This window comes from Narcine bancroftii, chromosome 10, assembly GCF_036971445.1.
Source record: "Narcine bancroftii isolate sNarBan1 chromosome 10, sNarBan1.hap1, whole genome shotgun sequence".
Classification (NCBI taxonomy): domain Eukaryota; kingdom Metazoa; phylum Chordata; class Chondrichthyes; order Torpediniformes; family Narcinidae; genus Narcine; species Narcine bancroftii.
Window position 1 is genome coordinate 6584042 of NC_091478.1, and position 23293 is coordinate 6607334.

The window sequence follows — 23293 nt, forward strand, 5'->3', positions numbered from 1 at the left end:
GGTGCCCTGGTTTCCTCCCTCCTTTCAAAAAACGTATGAGGGTTGAAAGTTAATAGGGGTATTTGGGCGCCACAGGCTTGTGGGCTGGAAGGGCCTGTTACTGTGCTGTATATTTAAATTTAGATATAGATATATTGGTGTAGAGAATACTGTGATTGTGCGATTATTAATCCATTCTTCTTTGGCTTGGCTTCGCGGACGAAGATTTATGGAGGGGGTAAAAAGTCCACGTCAGCTGCAGACTCGTTTGTGGCTGACAAGTCCGATGCGGGACAGGCAGACACGATTGCAGCGGTTGCAGGGGAAAATTGGTTGGTTGGGGATGGGTGTTGGGTTTTTTTCCTCCTTTGCCTATATTGGTGTAGAGAATACTGTGATTGTGCGATTATTAATCCATTGATCATGAATCAAATGGCATCTCTATGACATCAAAGGTCAAATTGTAATATAATAGATTTTGAGGTGCAGTAACACAGATCTCTATTGAATGAAAGGAATCACAGTGCCAAATATTTATCTTCTGTCACTAAAAGCATTTATTATTAGTGATCTAATGTTACAAATTCTCTCATTTGAATTTATCCATGAATTATATGAGAAAAAAATGCCAAATGTTATCACAGAAGCCTACCTTGTGCTGCTATGAATTTATTCTTCACTTTAAACCCCTAAGGAGAGAAAAGAAATCAATGTTGTGATCAAGGCACTTTGATACTCTGGCCTTCCATGTACACAAATTTTTCTTCATCTACTGTGCAGACATTTTTTGCCAATATGCTGATTAGATCTAAATACATTTAATAAAATGAATGAGCACTTACATCAACGTACGAGGCATTAATGTAATCCGAATCTGCCATCCCATCTAAAGCTGTCAAAGTCACTCTGAAATTGTCATCTGGAAGAATGTTTACAAATCAATAATGTCAGTGGATTAAACCATCAAAAATGAACTAATATTATTATGGTAAAATAATAACTCCAAACAATTGCCAAACAAATCAGTATAAACCTTTCCATTAAATACAGTTACAAACAGCACAAACACCCCTCCATCTTTTGTCGGAGTAAGCTTGGGTTGGTAAATACCCCCTCCATCTTTTGTTCTGGGTGAACACTGTCCACTTGAGATGGAAATTGTGATTGAGCTAACATTTCAGTTCGATCAATATCTTGTGTCTGCCACTATTTTGGAAACCTTAGGTGAACGAAAGATTAAACCTCACAAGTCAATAGAAATTTTTTTTTTAAAGTGTAAATTTGTCTTGCATAGTTAATCCATCCAGTGTCTTCAAAGTGAGTACAGTATCTTCTTTACCAAATGTCTTCAACACTTAAGTTAGTTCCCTTCTAAGCAAATCATTAATAGTATTAGGCACTTCCACATGTCTCATTTTGCTTTAATTAATTAATAAAATCTTGGCCATATAGTACAGATATACTGTGTTTTCACAATATAGTTTGCAATGGTACAAGAATGCTCTGAAATCTGAGAAAAGAGATGCATGAGGAAACAGCTTTACCTGGCAGGATGTTGGGGTATCGGTTTTTGTCTTTGTTCCCCTCTTTATTTGCTGCTTCACAGCCTGCTGGTGGTGTTCCAATTGGTAGAGACTGTAACAAAACAGGGAAAGGTAAGAATGATTAGGCAGTGCAATTTTTTTCCCCAAAAATAAACTATCCGCAATAAATTATTTACAAAGGAGAAAACCATTCAAAGTCTCTTTGCACCCTTAGCATCATTTTAATACATCCCATCAAGGTGCACTGTTGCACACCCTCTCTATTTGCACCACTTCTTGTCAATCCCCCTTCTGTTGTTGTCGGTCACAGCCCTTCAATGCCTGGTGATAGAAGAATTCCAAATTACAAAAGTCCCAGTGGCCAGTCATTCCAATTCCCCACCCCATTCCCCTGACGACATGTTTGTCTATGGTCTCATGCACTGCCAGACTAAGACCACCTGCAAATTGGAGGAAGACCTCATCTTCCGACTGGGCACCCTCCAACTGGATGGCATTAATATCGACTTCTCCGGTTTCCATTAGCCGCTCCTCCCAATCTTTCCCTATATCTTTCATCTGGTTCTGTCTCTCTTTCTCCTTTCCCTCTGTCGCCAAAACAATGCCCCTCCCCCAATCAATTCTCATGTTTCCTCTCTCCTGTCCTCTTATCTTGTTCTCCTCCCCCTCTTATTCTTCCCTTTTCTCCAACCTTTTATTACAGGCACCTACTTGCTTTTTATACATACCTCGAAAAAGGGCTCAGGCCCAAAACATCAGTAATATATCTTTATTTCCTATGCAGAGTCCCTCCAGCATCTCAGCATCTTCAGACTTTTATGTTACACTTCTTCCCACAGCCCTTCCTGAACCTACGGTACGTCCCTCACCATGTATTACTGTAACCTGGAACATGCCATTCGGCCGTATTCCCTCACCGACACCTCCGTGCACTAAAGGACCTCTACCTGTTTCAGGTGTTGCAAAGGATGGGCCTGGCCCTTTGCTGCACAATGCCACAGTCAGCCGGACTCTTGCCACACTATCTATCCTTTGAGCAAAAGTTTTTTCAAACACCTTTCAACCACAAGTCCATCAGGCAGTGGTCAGCATGGAATGTCCTGCAGACACTGAGAGGCGAGGAGTCAATGGATACTATGGGGTGGTCCCCTGAGCATACTGTCCAGGTCATCTGACTGGATGCCTCAATGCCAATTCTCCCTAATAAGCACCAGGGCTTAGCCTGGCCCTCCCGGTCAGTTCTTTCCTGCACAACAGGAACATCACCTACAACACGCGTGGCCCGAGACGACTGTGGTGGAGTGGAGCCAGCGGCTCACCTCTTTGCAGAATGCAGATTTCCTAAGAGTGTATGGAAAAGGGTCCTTGTTCAAGTTCATCCACAGCAACATGGTTTCAGAGGGCTCTCTGATTTACAGGTTGTTCCCAGGGACACACACAGAGACAGGTATCCAGAACTGCTGGATGACCATCAACTCGGTAAAAGATTGAACACCACAGGTGAGCAACTGGGCAATGACACGGGTTTGATGCTGGCCTCAGGTGCTCTCTGAATGTTTTCCCCTCGATGGCATGGGTTTCTCCCAAGTGCTCCAGTTTTCTTCCAAAAATATGCTGGTTGGTAAAGAGTAGGTTGATTGGCTACTCTAAATTACCTCCAGTATAAGTGGGTAGCAGAAGAATTCTGATGGTGAGAGCGGGAATGTATTATGGGAGAATGGGACTGATAGGATTGTTATGAGAGGTGGCAATAGACTTATTTGGCTGAATGGCTGCATGAAGGAGTGTGATACAACTGTAAATTGTACATGTACTGTAAATTAAGAAGCCAATTGCAAGTTATATGTTATATTTATATGTATTTATACGAGTTCACTGGCAGATTCAGTTCAAACAGAATCATCGTCTGTGCATGATACAACAGTAGTTGGCCTCATTGGCAACAGTGATGAATCAGCTGAGAGAGAGGAGCTGGGGAGGCTTGTAAAATAGTGCAAGAGCAACACCTGAGTCTCAAAATGGACAAGAGAAAGGAGATGACTGTGGACTTCAGGAAGACGAAGGTCATCCACTCTCCATTATACATCAATTGTTCTGTCATTCTGAGAGTACAGAGCACAAAATTCCTTGGTTATGCATTTAACCAATCCTGTACCTTCAACACCTCATTAGTAGGGAAGGTGCAGCAGTGCTCACACTTCCAAGGGAGGTTGAGGAGGGAAAGGCTAGCTTGGCAACCTTTTACAGGAAAACATTTGAGAGGGTCCTGTTCAGCTGCATCTTTGTGTAGTTTCATAACTGCAAATGTTCGGACCTGAAGTCAATACATAGGATCATCAAAATAGCTGAGAATATCACTGGGGTCTTCCTTTCCTCCATGGATGACATTAACTGGCAATGTTCCTTAAACAGGTCTCAAAGAATTATTGAGGACCCTTTCCATCTAAGCACACAGGATCTTTGACCCACTACCATCAAGGAAGTGGTGCAAGAGCATCAAAATCAAGAGGCCAGGGTATGCAACAGCTTTCTCCCCACAGGCTGTGAGATTGATGAACAGTATCCAGTAGCTGAGTAAATCATTCCGAAATATATTTATTTTAAATTATATCTGTCAGTGTTTATTATTATGTGCTGTGTATTATGAGTGCATGTGTATGTACCGTGCTCTGGTGAAACGCTGTTTCGACAGGTTGTTTATGTACAGTCGGCTGATAAACTTGAATTTGAAAATCTTCCTTTCAACTGAGGAAACAAGCAATAGGAATGCAAAGCTGTTCTCTGTGGTTACAGTATTCCAGACTAGGGCCAAGATACACTGAGCCTGCAATTCCTTCACTTTATCAAAGAATCACAGATAGACTCACATTGAATTCCTCCCGAAAAAGTTTGCCCTCATCAGCTGAGCGTTTTTGGACTTCATATTCCAGAGCTTCTAGTGTAATAGGTAGGTACCTCTTTGACGCTGTTGGCGATCTGTTAAGTAGCATCATTGTCTGTTGTTCTGCTTGATTAGAAATTGATTAAAATTTTAATATAAGGCAACAAACATAAACAAACATATGAATGTAAGATTGAATTATCTAACTTAATTTCAGTTACTTACAAATTCAGAATAATGTGATCACAAGAATCAACAGTACATTAGAGTCAACCTTTGCAGTTTATGCCCCATGAAGTGTAAATTTGCCTGTACAGCTGGTCTTATTTTTAACTTGATAAACTTGACTCCACACCCTGACCACTGCAAGGATTTTATCCCTTTCAATTTCTCCCATCTCCATCACATCTGTTCCCAAGATGAGGTCTTCCAGCTAGATCATCCGAGATGTCCTTCTTCCTAAAAAAAACTTAGCTTCTCTTCTACTCAGCCCTCACCAGCATCTCCTCCCTTTCCCATCCTCTGCAATGATCCCACCACCAGACACATCTTCCCCTCTCCTCTCCACCTTCCATAGGGACCACTTTCTCCATGACTCACTCGTCCACTCATCCCCTCCCAATTTCTGCTGTGACAACTGGAAGTGCACCACTTGCACCCACACCTCCTCCCTCACCACCATTCGTGGCCCCAAACAGTCCTTCCAAATGAAGCAACACGTAACTGTGAATCTGCAGGAGATATCTACTGCGTCCAGTGTCCCACTATGACTTTCTTTACATCGGAAACACTGGACATTGCTTCACTTTGTCAGCATCAATGACAGAGATCTCCCAGTGGCCAACCATTTCAATTATGTACCCCACATCCACGCCAACATGTCCGCCATTGCCTCATGCACTGCCATACTTAGGTCACTTGTCAATTGGAGAGAGCAACACCTAAAGTCCGTCTGGACACTGTCCATTAACATCGACTTCTCCAGTTTCTGCTAGCAGCTTGACCATCCCATTCTCCCCTATCTCTCTGTCTCCTTTCCTCCAGTTTTACCGCCCCTTCCCTCCCCATTCATAGGGCTATCCTCCCTCCCTGTTTTCTGTTCTGCCCTCCCTCCCTTATCCACCTTCCTGCCTATGGGACTGTGCTCCTCCCCCTGTCCCTGCCCTCCCTCCCCCCCCCCCCCAACCAACAGTCTTATTCAAGCACCTGCCTCCATTTTGTTCATACCTTGAAGGGCTCAAGCCCTAAACATTGATTCTGCATCTTCATTATATTAAGAACGCTGTTTGTCCTACTGAGTTTCTCTAACATTGTGTTTTTACTTCATTCACCTGCTCCTGAAGACTTCCATGTTTCACGCCATATGCAAGGAGTTTGTACGTCCTCCATGTGTTTGGGGGGGTGGGTGGGAGGGGAAAAAGCACAGGCAGGAGAGGGCTATACTTTTGCTGAAAAGAAATACCTCAGTAGCTCAAGTCCTATTAGTCTGTAGGTGATTCTTAATGATCATTCAAGGAGTCCCATAGACAGAGGCACAAATAGTCTCACTGGGTTGTTGGAGAGGGAGCTCAGGGAGAGACACTCAGCGTCTCTGAAGGGACTCTCTTATGCTTCTCTTTTACTGTTAGGGGCGCCGGGCGATACTAATGGCGGCTATTTGTTTGCCTTATGGCAGGAAAAAGGAGATTTCATATAGATTATATTTTTGTAATATTACATGACAATAAAAGGAACCTTGAATGTCAAAATAGCTTCAAATGTGGAGGGAGGAAATACTTAAAGAAAGCTTCAATGATTTTATCCAGCTCCATGCGTTGCCTGGATTGATCAAGACAAGGAAAATTCAGGAATAATTAAAGAGGTCAAAATCTGTGTAATGTGATTGCAGAACTCATCCTCGGTAACATCTAATTAATATTACAATCTTAACTGTAAAACCATGCTCTTTGTAGAATCCCCACTTTAGTAAGGTAGTTATTTTTGACTTAGTAGAACAGAAAGAATGAATCTGAGCTTAGTTAGTGGCAATTAAACTTTTACGATTTTTTACTCAAGACACTCAACAAGGAAATAAAATGAAAGATTTTATTACTAAGGATGTGATAATTCAATCCTTTTCTCTGAAAAGTTTAATTTTTGTCACAAACCTATCAAGTATGCCATAAAATTTTAATTTTTATCATGGTCACATTTATACAATATATTCACTGACATCAATTCCATTTAATGTAATCACAAGCAAAAAAAAATGGAAAAACATTGAGTTAAATCTCGTGGCAAAAAAAATAGAAAATGCTGCTTTGAAAATTGAAGTTAAGGAATCCATGGTTAGAAGACACCATCTTTTTCTCTGTGAATTAGTTGGTAATTCATGAATTGCGTTTCTTCTAGAAATTTGTTAGCTGTAAACGGGGATATAGCATCAGCAGAATCGCTGTATCAGCGGTCAAACAACAAACAACGGCAGGCTTTCTGAGTGCCGACGTGATGCCACACGCGGAAAATTCACATGAAATGAGGTTTAGTACTTACCAAAAAAAAAGATCTCTGCTTACAAAATAAGATAATTGCCGCACCAAACACAATAAATTCTCCTCGATGGCTTTTTTCAAATGTTTCCTCCGGTGTCATCCGTCTCATTAACAATTTTTTTTTATCTTAGAAGTCTTTCTTTGAATTTATACATTGGCATGATCCCTTTTTCTGTGTTGAATGCACATGGCTCTAGTCCTTCAGTAAGTCCATCACACATTTTCACCAAGTCGTCTATAGGCATTCTTTTCTGCAGTGTTAACTAAGTCATCTTCGTAATCGCCAAGCATCGACAGCAGCATAAATGGCATCCTTTATGCTAAACTCTGTCCAGTTTTGCCAACAGCTTGACTTTCTGTTCTATAGATAAATATTCAAGACTTCCTCTTTTTCTTATCACTGTCATCCATAGTGGTATCTGCAGGCCTTTTTGCCATTTTCAACTATATCTTTCTACACCAGAGCTCTGTTGGATGTGTGTGTGTGTGTGTGTGTGTGTTGCTATGATTGAAATGATGAGTCCTTACATTATCTTAGGTGAAACACATATTCCACAGTAAAGCCTTCCTTTAGTGTGTGTGGTTCACACTGAATATTTATGTTTCTGCTATTTATTTTCATGTTGGAGTCATCTATTGGGTACTGTTCTTGGGCAGATGTTTTCCTTCTATGCTCTGTGCCATGTATGGGCACATCATGCACAGGGAAGTGAGTAATTGAAGATTGCATATGTGCCTCAAGGACTGCAAGGTCAAGATCACATCCTGTGCTTGATTTTGCACTTGAAATTTATCTACCGACACATGGTTTGTAGTTGAATTTCTGGACTATCTTTTTTTTTTAAATTGTGCAAATGTTTTGAAACAGAATGGGATCCAAACAGTGATAATATATGCACATATTTTCCTCTATATGTGTGATTTACTTGATTAACTAGCAGCACGAAATGTACTAAGGGCTGTAAATATAATTATAGGCCAATCTTTTGTGGTTTTTGAAATACAGGATTATAATATGCGTAACTTGTATCAGCCAGAGTCGGCAATTCAATTTATATCCTTACATTTCTCAGTACATATTCTAAATCCAGGTTTCAAACATGGTTGAGAACCAAATGCAGACTGGAGCAAATTTACACAAGTTGTATGTACATCGCTGTGCATCTCGTGCACCTGTCTGCATCAATATAAAGAAAGGGTTCCAGTCTTGCATTGGAAATTGTTTCGTCAGGTAGTAAAGGCAGATTTTCAGTTTTGAAAAGAAGCCTCTTCCTTAAACATTGAACCAATATTTTCTTTCTGTTTCACTGCTGATCAATACAATTGCTACATGTTTCCCATTTATATTTCATATCTACAGTGCAAATAAACTTTAATTACCTTGTTCTTCTAAAATACCATTTGGAATTTTCTTCTCACTTCCAATGACAACGCTTTTTTTTCTTCTTTTCAATCTTAAGAAACACAAACCATAAACATGTATAGGGACTTCCAGCTATTTGAAAAAAAAACATTTGCTTTAAGACAAGTTTAACCTGATTTACTTTTTAACGTGTTAATTAAATTCACACGCTAAAATTATTACACCTAAATCTTAAGGTTTGGTACACATGCAAAACAAAACCCTTTTATGGATGATTTTCAACCAGAGGATTAGAACAGATGCATCTCTCAGAAAGTTAGTTGATGTAAATTGCACAAGCTGTTTACAAATGGATGGTGGAAACAGACAAACAAAGTTGTTCTAAAAGAAATGTCCAAGAAAGAAAACTAGAAATACTCCTGTTAGAGGCCTAGGCCAGTTTCAACCTGCAGGAAAGGAAGTGAGTAATTGAGTTGAGATAGGAAGCAGGTCTCTACCGGCAGCTTAGAACTAGTTGTGTAAACACTCGTTACCCTTGTGAAAGAAGCAGGAACCTTTTGAAATTCTGGTATGTCACGTTACAAATTATTTCTGTCTTCGGTGCTGTAAAAGTCCGTTTCCTCCAGACAACTTCAATTCAGCCTCCTGGGACGTTATGATCAGTATCAGTGTTTGAATTGGTGGTTTGGGCGTTACATTTTTACATTTCCTCTTCAGCTGAAACGTAACTTGAACTGCTCCACCTTTTGGCGAAGGCAGATTTTAAGCCTGGCCCTTCTATCATGATTAGTCATGAAGGATGTTGGTTCTTCCCACGTGTTTCTTTCGTTGAACCAACAACCAGATAAAGCAAGACATAAAAAGGTGCATGGGGCATCTCCAGCAACCACACACTGATGGAAAAACTGTCAGCACACCCTATCACACTTCACAGGTGAGAACAATTTGGTTAATGTGCCATAAAAATTCCTGTCAGTGTCCTAGTTTGGAAGCAGTGTGGACCATCTTCACTCTCAGGTGCAGCTAATGTACCTCGAGGTGGTCTGGTTGGTATGGGGAGAAGAGTGATCAAATAACATTTAAGATTCAGGTGAAACATGAGACTCCAAATTTAACAGTCAGTTAAATGATTGCATTGTTCCACCCTGAGGTTCAATTGAATTGCCCTCGAAATTTTGTGATTTTCTCTTTCCAGATTAACTTTCATTTTAATGTCAGCTATTGGGAAATTCCATTGCAGACCAACAATGATGAAGTCAAGCCATCTTAACAGTCAATCATGTTGAAGAATTCTCACAGCCAGCAAAGCAAGAAGTACAAAGTGATCGACCCTAAAAGTGTGCTGTGGGATGACCCTATGCAACACTGGACCATAGCAGTTTCAGAACAGAGTATTTGGGTTGTCTGGGTTGACCCCTTCCACCCCTGGAGTGTTGTGTGAAGATTTGGTCTCCAAGTTTGAGGAAGGACATTCTTGCTATTGAGGGAGTGTAGCAGTAGTTTCATGAGGTTAATTCCCAGGATGGCGGAACTGTCATATGTTGAAAGATTGGAGTGACTGGGCTTATATACACTGGAATTTAGAAAGATGAGAGGGAATCTGATTGAAACATGTACGATTATTGAGGGATTGGACACACTCGAGGCAGGAAACATGCTCCTGATGTTGGGGGAGTCCAGGACCAGAGGCCACAGTTTCAGAATAAGGGGTAGGCCATTTAGAATGGAGTTGAGGAAAAACTTTTTTACCCAGAGAGTTGTGGATGTGTGGAATGCTCTGCCTCAGAAGGCAGTGAAGGCCAATCCTCTGGATGCTTTCAAGAAAGAGTTAGATAGAGCTCTTAAAGATAGTGGAGTCAAGGGACGTGGGGAGAAGGCAGGAATGGGATACTGATTGTAGATAATCAGCCATGATCACAGTGACTGGCTCCAAGAGCCGAATGGCCCATTCCTGCACCTACTGTCCATTGCCCCGCACACAGCATCTTTCAGTTGCTCCCGTCAGGAAAGAGATACAGGAGTATCCAAGTATCTTAGTATCCAAGCCAGCACAACCAGGCCGAGGAACAGCTTCTTCCCACAGGTACTGAGAATGCTGAACGACCAAAGGAACTGCTCACACTGATCACCTGTGACACTCATATTTATGAAACAATATCTATTTATTTATTTGTACATGTGAATATTTGCCCTGCCTATGTACTGTTTGCATTTCCAAGGACAGGAGAACACTATTTTGTCAGATACTACTTCTGCAATCAGATGATAATAAACTTGACTATTCTGTCAATCCATTAACAATCCTCATAGCTGTTGATACTTATCTGGCTGCAGTGAGCTTGACAACCTGCTCTGCACAAAGCATATGTCAATGTAACAGTATGCTTCTACCCAGGTACGAATTATGTTTCTTAGAACATGGATCTTGTAATGAAGGGGGGAGAAGGAAGTAGGTTGTGAGAGAATTATCTCAGAGGCCTTGGCTAGATTTCATTGTACTTCAAAAGTCAGCTGCATGAGTGGGGAAACAGAGAAAAGCTGGAGAACTCAGTGGGTCAGGCATTATCCATGGAGAGAAATGGACAGTCAACATTTGGGGTCATTTGGATTTAGTTTAAAAATGGAGATATCTTGCTCTAATTATGTAGATCCCTGTTGAGATTTTACGTGGAATGTTGTGTACAAATTTGGTCTCCTTACATCAGAAAGGTTACTTTCTTAAATGAAGGAGTGCAGTGAAGGTTTGCTGACTGAATCCGGGAATATTAATTGTGTAAGAAAAGATTAAGCAGGTGAAGTCAATGTACCCTTCAGTTCAGAAAAAATGAAAGGTAACTCCATTGTAATGTACTAATTTTTTACACAGTTTGACAGAACACATGTTTATCATGGGTAGGTGTCTCCAAACATATGCCTAACTCTCAAAACTGGGACAGACAGTGGTTTATCTTTGGAATTCTCTCTCACACCCCAGAGGATTGTAAAAGCTTAAACATAATCATTAAGAGGTTGATTTTGTTTATGAAGGGAATCATTGGATATGGGGTTAGTCCATGAAAATGGTTCACAGGTACAGAGAGCCAAATGTCCTAAATGACTACATGCACCCGCGATGAGCTTGTCAACTTCATCTCCTTCTTGGCCAACTTCCACCTCGATCTCAAAATCACCTGGTCCATCTCAGACAATGCTCTCCAATTCCTGGAGCTCTCTGTCCGCATCTCAGCAAGCAAGCTTTCTACCAATGTATTTTACAAACCCTCTAACTCCTACTAATTCCTCACACCTGGTCCCCTTTCTCTCAATTTCTCTGTCTCCATCGCATCTGTTCGCAAGATGAGGCTTTCAAGTCCAGATCTTCCGAAATGTCTGCCCTCTTCCACAAACATGGCTTCCCCTCCACCACCATGAACTCAGTCCTCACCTGCATCTCCTCCATTTCCCTCTCATCTGCCCCCAACGTAACAAACATTGAATCCCCCTCATCCTCACCTACCACCCCACCAACCTCCACATCCAAAACATTATCCTCCGGAATTTCCAGCTCTTACTGCAGCATCCCACCACCAGACATATTTTCCCTTCTCCTCCCCTCTCTGACTTCTGTAGGGAACACTCCCTCCATGATTCCCTCGTGCACTCATCCCTCCGCATCCATCACGCACCCCCCCCACCCACCCCAGCAGTTTCCCCTGTGGCTGCAGGCTGCAACACTTGTTCCCACACCACTTCCCACACCACTTCCCACACCACTTCCCACACCAATTCCCTCACCACTTCCCACACCACTTCCCTCACCACTTCCCACACCAATTCCAACACCACTTCCCTCACCAATTCCCACACCTCTTCCCACACCAATTCCCTCATCACTTCCCTCACCACTTCCCACACCACTTCCCTCACCACAATCCGAGGCCTCAAACAGACCTTTCAAGTGAAGCAACACTTCACTTGTGTAGCCGCAGGACTGACCTACTACATTCGGTGGTCCCTTTGTGGACTTCACTACATCAGAGAGACCGGTCACAAATTGGGAGATCGCTTCACTGAGCACCTCCGCTACAGTAACCGAGACCTTTCAGTAGCCAACCATTTCAATTCTGGGTCACATTCCCATGCTCACATGTTGGTCCATGGCCTTGTGTGCCTGACCACCTGCAGATTGGAGGACCAACACCTTATTTTCTGTCTGGGCCTCCTCCAGCCTGATGGCATTAACATCAACTTCTCTGGTTTCTGCTAATCTGCTTGCCTTTTTTTCCTCTCCCTCTTTCCAGTTCTCTTCCCTCCCTTCCCCCTCCACTCACCCAGCCATCTCTCCTCCCACTGATCGCTGCTGTCCCCTCCCTTCTTTTCCACATTACCTCCCTTGCCCCCCCCCTTACCCTATCCACCCCTTTTGTTTGGACATCTGCCGACATTCTTCCATACCTTGATGAAGGGCTCAAGCCAGAAATGCTGGGCATGTATTTTTAACTTTGTGAGTTTCTCCAGCATTTTGTGTTTTTACTTCAAACCAAAATTGTAACTTCTGCTTCTATGACATTCTTCCTTTCTTATTTCACAGCAACATGATGATAATAACATTTTTAAATGCTTGATAAATTGTTTCAATGGGCAATCCTATTTATTACTTCCCTTTTAGTTCCAAAGAGGAACTACAAGGGAGTCAACCTCTGACCTATTCTCAACTGTTTTAATGCTTCAGAAACACTAGACATGCCTCCAAAGTTCAAGATGCCCTTGTATGGAATTGAGACTTTTGTGCTCTAATCGTGACCCTCTCGGGAGTAAGCCAGCAGGATTTCATTCTTTGATAATTCCTTTGGATTCAATTTTAATTAAAATGTTGGTCCAGTTTGATAAAAAAAAAATCTGTGTCTATTTAGATAAAAGAAAATCTACTGTATCAGCGAATGCGAGAATGCCAGATGATGTATAGGAAGTTCTAAGCTCCCTTGTCAGTACTGTAGGATTATTAAAAATGATTGGCAAAAGAACAAGAATAATGCCTTCATCATACACTTCATAAATCTTAAAAACAACTCATTAAAACTTTACATTGGGGAACTTAATATGAGTTTGTCATGTAAAATGCAGTAAAATGTACAAAAAATCTTAGCACAGAAGATGCAAAATATTTTCATTGTACATTCACATAAATTGAAACATCAAAAAAAGTCCAAATTCTTACCTTAAATAAAGAATAACTCCAATTAAAATCACGACCAGTAATGGCACAATTACATATCCAGCAATGTATGAATCTGAATGGAGAAACCATTTTGAAAACATGAGTTAACATTAGATGCATTAAAATCACCCACTGGGTATTTTCAATAAATGCAGAGCTTGGTACATGTTCCAGATTTAGTAGTTTGAAGCCAAAGTGATAATGAATATATTTACAATTTTTCCTCCCTAGAAGACACTGGGCTAACGAAAGCCTGAATGAACCTTGTGTGAGCACACACGATGAGCACTTTGTCTGCCCGGGTGCAGAAGACATTATTGCTGGTCTTTCTCTTGTCCTGAATGGAAGTTTAAACAATCCACAGAAATCATCAGGCAATGACCTGGAGCAGGGATCATACTTAACCTCTTTAATTGCTTCGGCTCACCTGATGCAACTCAGAAAAGCTGCTGAAGTTAGATGGCTGGCGGAGCATGTAATTTTTCTTTTGGTGTCACTCCATTTTTTAAGTGGAATGGATTGAGATGAAAGTTTCAAGCATGATTTACAAACAACTTTCTATCATCTCATGCTTCAAGTGGTTTTGCAAAGGCTATTGAGATATTAATGTGCTTTAAATGGAGACCTGCTCCATTTTTGGTGTCAGGACAGTGGGACAGAACATACAGCGGACCTCCCATCTTTTTTAACATGAGCACATTGAATGCTTTTTGTGGATGCCAGAGGAGCAATATCATTTTACCTGCACGACACTTCTCACGAAGACTGCCTGCCTCAACCAGATTATTTTCTGAGAGGTACTACAAGATCGTCCCCACTCCAATGAGTGCTTATGTGTGAGCTTTTTGGCAGTGATTATGTGTTAGCTCCAAAGCTTCGAGTGTGATAGGGTTTACGCAAAAGAATACTCCTCTGTGATTCATTCAGAAAGGATGAGGAAAAAGGGAAAACCCATCATGTAAAAAGGGAGGTAGGACAATGTAGGGAAAGGTAGACAGCTGGACAGGGCATTTAAGGTGGCCAGTTGAGGAAATAATTAAGATGGGATGGTATGAGGTCAAATGCAAAGGTGTCAGTGTAGCACAGGGAGAGGACAGTTGGGATGCAGATTGGGCAGAGAGAGGATTGGTGAGGTCTAAGGACAATAGCAGCAAAGGGAGCAGTAAAGTTGGGTGTGATTGGAAACATTCACTTGAAAAATATGCTGAAAACAAATCCACCATAAAGAGGATAGGCAGCTCAATGCTTCCCAGTGGTGGCCCAAGTAAAGCAAGGCCCACCCTAGTTTGTGCTGCAACAGGCCACAGTCGTTCTTTTAAGGCTTGATTTAGTGTGCTATTCATCCAATTCAAACAATTTGGCACAAGTGATGTCAGAAGTATTGCTGGCCTATGTAAGTCATTGCATTGCCCAGCAGCTTGGAACCAAAGCTCTGACATGTGCCAAATGGAATTTATAAGACTCTATTTCACAATGAACAAAAAATATTGCACTGTTTTAGAATTTCTAGGCCGAGTAATTTCATTTGAAGGATTATTTACCACTTGTTTTACCTCACAATCCTTAATTATTTGATTTATGAGGTTTATATTTTAAAGGAAATTTTTGGAAGGGGATTTGGGAACAAAGTTATGCAAAATGCTTCTTAAACATTATGGCCAGTGAATCCCCATTACTGACATTCACAGAGATTTTCTATCTCTTTTTTTGTGCTGATTAATATAAACCCTAACATCACACCATTCTACTTTTGACATGCTTGATTTGAATTTGAATACTAAGAATTATAAATGATCTTTATTCCATAAAGTTGCAAGAGCAAATAGTCAGAGGGCAAAATCTAGCTTGTGTTGAAGACCACTTTGAAACTTGCTGTAGTGCATAGGAACATGTTATATGATGAAAACAAAATCCAATGGCAACACACATCACAGAGGTCAATGTTCTTTAAATTATATGAGGTATTTCATTAAGAATTGGTTCAGATGGGAATCAGTGAAACTTAAAACTGCACATTTTGTTGACTATAGTGCTTGCTGCCATTACCGTGTAAAACTGGTGTCAATCTCTAATGTCAGCCAAACCCTACTGTGTAGGTGTGACCTCACTGGACTGTACGGGCTGGCCCACCGCCATCCCTGTAACTCCTCCCCATAAGATTCCCTAATAAAGGCTGAGAGTCCTAGTCTCCTCCCTCCATACCAGCCTTGGATCTGGGCCAGCAGCATGTACAGATGTGCCCGATGTTTCTGAATATTAAAGCCTTTAACTACAAGCTTTTTTTCTGCTTGAAGTTATTGATCGAGCCACACCTATTCTATCAAATTTGGTCCCACATTTGTGGATGCAGGATCAGGAATATAGTATTGACAAGCTCTTTTCAGCAGTTTTTCTAATTTTCACAGCAAAAAAGAAATTGATATGGTGCAAGCTAATAGCACTCGTATTTTCACATGTATTTCCTCATCATCTCTTCTCACTCATGGTTATCAACTACCCTTTCCCACCCCACCCATCAGGATAATACAACAAACCACCTACTCTTAATAGCCAATTAACCTGAGAACCAGCACATTTTTGAGGTGTGGGAGAAATCTGGATGATCCAGCAGAAACTCAGAGTCAAGGGGAGAACGTGACCAGAGACCATAGATCAACGTATTCAGCAAGGTATGGATGCCTTATGCTTATAAAGGAGGTGCTGATGTTCTGCATATACCATTTAAGTTTGAAAAATAAGGTGAGCCATTCATTCAGTTCACAAATTAAATTGTACAGGGGACACATGATACACAAGTGCTGGAACCAGGAAGAACATACAATCTGCCGGAGGATCTCAGTGTGTCGAAAAGCATCAGAGGGAGATCAAGAATGATCAAAGTTTAAAGCCAGAACTGTTCATCAAACCCTTCATGAAAAATTAAGATGGTGTGTTGCCTTAATGCGGCACACCATCCTGAAACACTGACAATGTTTTCCTCCTGAATACATTTTGTAAAACATAATTTGAACCAAATATTTAATAAAGACCGATCCCATCTATACTTTACAAAGTTAAGCACACATATTATAGTCGTTCTGAGGTCATCTAAAGTATTACTTGAACACCATTCCTTCATGACCTTCCACAAAATCTGGGTGGTAATTTTTCCATCAGGAATTTGCAAAACAAGAAGTATACGAACCTAAGGGACAAAGGATTAGCAGTGTTAGGTTACTAATTGTTTAATTTCCTTTTAATTTTACATTTTAAATTTAGACCTACAACTTGGTAACCCACAAGTTTGGGCAGCCCAAATGCATCCACTTGACCAGTACATTTTTGAACATAAAGAATTTTTTAAGTATGATGTCCTGGAGCAACTTCCTGCTTTATAATAAGATGACCCATCGATTGAAGTTTGCAGAGCTGTCTGCATTCTGTCAGGCAATTTAGAGTGTTTTGGCCAGCTCCAGTTTCAGTGAATAATATTGCTGAGATAAACAGCTCACATGCCACCACAATATAATGAAGCAACATGCCAGGACATGCCGGATCAAAATTCGCAGATTACAGCTGTAGGGAAGCCAATTGCGAGCACAACCTTCAGTTTCTAACCTCCCCTGTGAAAGACCCGGAGGCAAAGTCTGTTGTTTCAACATTGTTGTTACACGCAATGAGCTGAATTGTGCTGCCTGTGGCTGATGGTTCTGAAGGGACCCGCTTGCATTCAGGATTCACTGTAAGATGCTGGTGCATCTGTCACTCTCTTCCACCAATAGACCCCAAGCAGACCTGCCACTGAATCTTAGAACCCATTTAACAGAATGTGGATTTGGCAGCCTGGAAATTAGGAAGAAAAAAAGTTGCTTATTTTTAATGATTTCCATGCATTATATATATATTTTAATTCATTTTGCGAAAGAAAAATACCAACCTTAAATAATTGAAAATGAAATATAAGTTTTAATTGACACCTTGAAACTCTTTGAATGCTGTGATAACTTTGATGGGAGATGTAGTTCTGTCTCCACCCTTGTCCTCTTTGAATGGTTGTCAGTGTGACCTCACCAATATGGCCACCCTATGACGTACTTGCTCCTAAAAGGCTTGTCACGTTGTGTTAGATACCTGTCAGCCACCGTGGCTCAGCTCCACCTGTATGCCAGGTAAGTGAGGGTGGACGGAGACCATGGGTGTTATGTCTGGACAGAGTGCTAAGGGCAGCCCAATCCAGCTACAGAAAAATCAAGACACCAGCATCTAAGCAAAAGAAACTTTCCTTGACTAACAGTCACACTCAAAGGATTTATTGTATATTTCTTGCTGTCAGAAGGATCGTGTCCAGTTTTGGCCTCTTCAAAGATGTGTATTGTTTTCCATTCATTCGTCCGCATTGCTTTCCTTAAGCTGTTCCTACTGGCTGCCTGATGGAAGGGGAACTTGCTACCATTACCATTTGACTGAAGAAACAAAAATGGAAAGGTAGCCTTCTCACAGCTCGACAGCAACTTCAATCAACACCGGGGTTTTTTTTACATTGGAAATTCTGGCTTGTTTTGAGGGCAAAAAACAGTTTGTAGTAATGTTCTGGTAAATCATCTCATAATTTATTGTCACGAACACGTCATGAAATTCATTGTTTTGCATCAGTTTCAGAGGGCACTGTTATATAAATTGCATTACAAAATAAATAAAATTAGTGCAAGATAAAGAAAAGTGAGGCAGAGTCTGTGATTCATTCTTCATTCAAAAATCTGATGGCAACAGGGAAGAAGCTGTCCTTGTGCCATTGAGTGCTTGTTTTCAGGTTCCTGTACCTTTTTCCCAATGGTGGCAGAGTGAAGCAGGCATGGCCTGGGTGGTGGGGGTCTTTGAGGATGAAGGCTGCTTTCCCAAGACATTCCCATATGTGGATGTCCTCGTGGAATGTAGACTGGTGCCTGTGATGTCGTAGGTCAATTTTTTTCCTGTCCTGAGCATTGGCAGCTCCATACCAGACAGTGATGCAACCAACCAGAAATGCTATTCAAGATACACCTGTAGTTTTTGAGAGTCTTTGGTGACTTACTGAATCTCCTCAAACTTCTCACAAAGTATAGCCACTGGCAAGCCTTCTTCATGATTGTATCGACATGGAGGCTCAGAAATGTTGACCATGCCCTAAACCACCATGATTCCAACCAGGTTGATGGAAGGAATTCTGTTATGTGCCCAAAGCCTGGATCTGCGTAGTCAGTTCTGCCATTTGCTGCTCCAACTCCATTTTCTTCGATTGATATGGAGCTGGAGCTTCACGAAGTAGTAAGTAGTTGTTCCAGTTCCATTTGCTCCGGTTGACTAGGGGAGGATACCAATCCTTCTATCTTCAACGCAGAGCTCATGGACGTAACGAGGGCAGCATGATCCGCCAACTGATCGAGGATGGACATTCAAAAGACACTCACCAAATGCTCTTGAAAATGGCGATGTAAACATCAAAGAAATATGTTTCAAAAATCACCTTCGACAGGGTCTGTTCCAGCTAGTCTGCGCCACGTCTTCAACATCTGTGATGGTTGCCTATCGCCTTGGCTGCCATCAGCTCGTAATTGGCCAATACAAGTCTCCCTAGATGGCTGAGTCGACTGCCTTAAGCATGTCGTTTAGGAGGTTGCCATCAGGATCCACTAAGACATCCTGCACTTCACAGGCAATCTGCTCTGGAAGACACTCCACAAGCAAATCGTACTTCATCTTCTGACTCGTTGCACTGTGGGCAGAGAAACGTGCTTCGAGGATCATGAACCATGCTGGTGCATTATTAATAAAAATGGGGAGGGGGGGAACCTTCAGTTTGACCTCCCCAACTGCTCCCTGTAAGGGGTTTATTCTCATCATTATCCATTTTAAATAACGAAGTACTGTGAACTCATAGAATCACCACTTGTAACGGCACTGATTTACCACAGCTTACAAATAAATGAACAGTACCCTCACTCGTTTCTTTCAGCACACAAAATCAACTTCTTTGTTATTCACTAGACATAATATTGCAGAGTAAAATGAATGCCTAAGATATAAAATTCTTCCTCTAAACAGTGAGCTGAAATACAGTGCATTGCACTCAACCCCAGAATCTGTAGATTTTCTTGTTTAACTAGAAATAGTAATGTTTATCCTTTTAAAAAAATAATGAGTTTATTCCAAAATTATTTAAAAAATTTAAAATAGCCTAGGGAGAATGCCACAGAAAGAGGTAGAGATTGCAATTGTAATTATTGCAACAAATTAATAAAATAAATAATCACAGCATTTAGCATCTGGGGTTCAGTTTGAGTGAGTTAAAAGCTCAGAGATTCTCAGTTAGCATTTATATTGTATGAAGGCACTGCAAGCACTTTCTTGCCAATCCTCACCTTCCAGATGTAATTCCCATCATATATGATGAAAATCTCTTGGAGCTGGCTGAGTCCTCTCCCGGACTTAAGTAGGCAAAGGATGTATCTGCGGACAATGCAGAGGTCCACAGATGGGTGATTGATGAAGGAGCGGGAATTGCAAGTTGCTGAGCTAGTATTACACATCTCAAAGTTGGAGATGATTGCTGGGAATGAGGAAGGAATAGATCAGTAGCTGAGAGTGCTATTAAATATCAGAAAGACTAAATACAGTATCAGGATGTAATCGCACAGTGAAGGGTTGGGAGAAATAATTCTATTTATTTATTTTAATTTAGACATACAGCACAGTTACAGGCCATTTCGGCCCACAAGTCCGTGCCACCCAATTTACACCCCATTAACCTGAGCCCCCCGGAACATTTTGAATGGTGGGAGGAAACCGGAGCCCCTGGGGAAAACCCATGCAGGCATGGGGGGAATGTGCAAACTCCTTACAGATAACGCGAGATTCAAACCCCTGTCCTGATCACTGGTGCTGTAAAGACTTTGCACTAACCGCTATGCAACAAAATATTGCTGGTCACAGCCTGGTAGGGAGGTGTTGGGTAAATTGAAGAGGGGAGAGGTGTTAAGTTAAGGTAAATTAAAAGGAATGAGGGTGGATGAGAAGAAGATGCCAGAACTAGATCTTGGACGTAAAGGGTCAGAGACATTGGAACCAGTGACTGGGTGTGTTTGGACAGACCTGCACTAACAAATAGTTTAAAAAAAGAAAAGTAAACTGCAGGCGCTGGAATCCTGAGGAAGGGGCCAGAGGTGATAATGCAGACGGTGTGAGAGATGCAGAGAACAGGGGGATGGAAAGAAAATTTAGAGAGGAGGTGAATTCTTTATTTTCATGAATAAGTTAAGGAGATTTAGGTGGTGGGTTGGTTTGGAAGGGGCGGTGGGGAGTTGGTGTGATGGGGGTTACCTCAACTTAGAAAGAGCTATGTTCATACCATTCAGTTTAAGGCTGTCAAGGAGGACTGTGATGTGCTTTTCCTCAAATTTATGTTTGGCCTTACCCTGACAATGGATAAGGCCAAGAACATCCATGTTGTTGTAGGAGTAAGGTTCCTTTATTGTTATGTAATTAAAAAAAACACTGCAATATTTCACAGAATTTAGTTTCATCTGATGTAAGGCGGACAGATTTGCCATCAGCAGGAATTCCCTGAAGCGCCTCTAACAGTCAGTAAATGGGAAGCAAATGAGAGCCCCCCACCCCCACCCCGAGTCACTGAATGTTGGGGGAGTTAAAATTATTGGCTGTGGAAAGCTCAAATTTGGCGAAGAATCACCTACTATGCATTTGGGCTCAAAATAATATCACCCCCTTCCTCCTCTCCTGATGAAGATTCCAGACCCAAATCATCGACTGACTATTTCTATCCGTGGTTGTACGGCACTGACAATCTGTAGAAATAACAAAGAACTGATTTAACACTGAAATAAGCTGGAATATAAATTTTCTCTAAAGGCATACTGCAAAGATTGTTCGTTATCATTTTCATCGTTTGAATCATTCTGCACAAAGCTGTGGATTAAAAATCTCTGATGAGGTGCTCATAAAGAAATTATATGCAGATCTTTGTTCTATTTTGAGAGGATATGACACAAATTTGAATGGTGAAGTAGTTACAGACCACTTAACCCCACCCCCCACCGCCATCACTTAACAATATAGGAGACCAGGTTATCGTTTCTGTTAAATGAATAATGAACTCCTTGATTCAGTCTTTACATGATAGAAGGACATTTCACCCATTAAACCAGTAGAAATGCCTTTTGCAGATCTGTTTTCTATTAGTTTAAAATATTGAGTACTGTAAATTACTGAAATATTATAATGTGTGACCATTATATTTTAAATAATACTGACATCAAGAAATCATTATGATCCAAATATTCTTCTTAATGAAGTTTACATCTCTATAAAAGTCTAATCGTATGCAGCAAGGTTCCAAATGATCCTGCCATGGTACCACTTCCAGGGCCACAATACTTACCCTTGGAGTTAGCAGGTGTTTTTGTGGAGTTCGGGGGTGTTGGTAATGATGAATTAAAATCTGCAGATGTATTACTCATCATGTGACTAAAAGAACAAGAATAAAGAGAGTTAGAAACTCAATGGCACTTGTCTTAAAAACATTCTATTTAACTAAGACATGAGTATTTTTTAAACTTCAAACATTATAACAATGTCAGCTGATTAAATGATGCAATATCCACCAAATCTTTAGTGCCTTTTCAGGACACATCAACAGCTATACACTTGCAATACATCACCTGACATTATTAAACTGTTTAACTACTGCCTGGGTTAAAACACATTTTTCTTTGCTGTGATGAGAGAAGGTTTAAGTTATTAAGCTCATTAAGGTTTTGAATTAAGCTTCATCACCAACAAAGCACACGAGGATTCTCTTTCTGTCCTGAGTTGAATTCAACCTTGGAAAGTTTCATGAATTTTACTTTGTAACCACTGAATCTTGTATTGCAGATGGGTATTCAGCCTGTAATAACCGTGATAAGTCTTTCAAGACCCCTGTTCAGTCCTGTGCAAATTAAAGCTCTTCAACCATGAAACATGTTGCATTTTGAAGATTCACCTTTCAGGGCATGAACCCAGATCTTAACAGCCCTTCCTGTTTTTCTCTGAACTAGCTTATACCTCCTACAGAGAAATGATGACTCTGCACAACCTTTTTGAGGATAACTGAGGCAAAGTTGTGCCACAGATATGCAAGACCATAGGTGGAAGCACCACAGAGAGAATTATGTGAAATATTTAGGTAATATGTTCTGTGTAAAATGTTCTCAATAATTAGGAAAATAATTAAGGCTTCTCAACTCCTTCTCCACCAACCATTTTGGTACTTCCTCATGGACCCATTGGTCCTCTTCGAGCAACACTGTCCCTTTTCTCAATCTCCCTGTGTCAATCACAGGAGACAAACTCTCGATGTACATCTTCTACAAGCCAACCAACTTCCACAGCTACCTCTACTATACCTCTTCACAGCCTGCCCCTTGCAAGGATTCCATTCCATTCTCTCAATTCCTCTATCTCACCTGCTCCCCAGACGAGGTCTTCCATGGCAGATCATCAAACAACTTGGCTTCCCCTCTACCATCACCAACTCGGTCCTCACCCGCACATCTTCCCTGACCCCCTCCACCCTTACGGGGTTCCCCTTGTCTTCACCTACTACCCAATCAGTCTCCATAACCAACATATCATCCTCTGCTATTTCTGCCACCTACTCTATGATTCAACCATCAGACACCTTTCCTTCTGCTCCACTCTTTGCCTTCAGTAGTGACCACTCCTCCTTGACTCCCCCATCCACTTCTCCCTTCCCACCAATCATTCCCTTAGCACCTAACCCTG

At 41.2% G+C, this 23293-nt stretch overlaps 1 protein-coding gene across 6 annotated transcripts in view; it reads right to left on the minus strand.

The window, feature by feature from the left end:
• ptprea (protein tyrosine phosphatase receptor type Ea) overlaps positions 1–21995 on the minus strand; it is a 58824-nt gene extending 36829 nt beyond the window's left edge. The window contains exons 1-10 of one of the 6 annotated variants that reach the window (XM_069899658.1): positions 21909–21995; positions 21205–21315; positions 19873–20060; positions 16595–16679; positions 13496–13568; positions 8316–8389; positions 4391–4527; positions 1524–1614; positions 822–898; positions 632–668 (exon numbers count right to left, since the gene is read on the minus strand). In XM_069899658.1, coding sequence (XP_069755759.1) covers positions 632–668; positions 822–898; positions 1524–1614; positions 4391–4527; positions 8316–8389; positions 13496–13568; positions 16595–16679; positions 19873–20060; positions 21205–21211 — 769 coding nt within the window. In that variant the 5' untranslated portion in view covers positions 21212–21315; positions 21909–21995. Of the gene's footprint in view, positions 1–631; positions 669–821; positions 899–1523; positions 1615–4390; positions 4531–6936; positions 7303–8315; positions 8390–13495; positions 13569–13710; positions 13915–16594; positions 16680–19872; positions 20061–21204; positions 21316–21908 lie in introns of those variants that run through there. The other 5 variants (XM_069899657.1, XM_069899660.1, XM_069899659.1 and 2 more) reach the window with 5 other exon arrangements.
• Positions 21996–23293: the final 1298 nt, after the last annotated feature.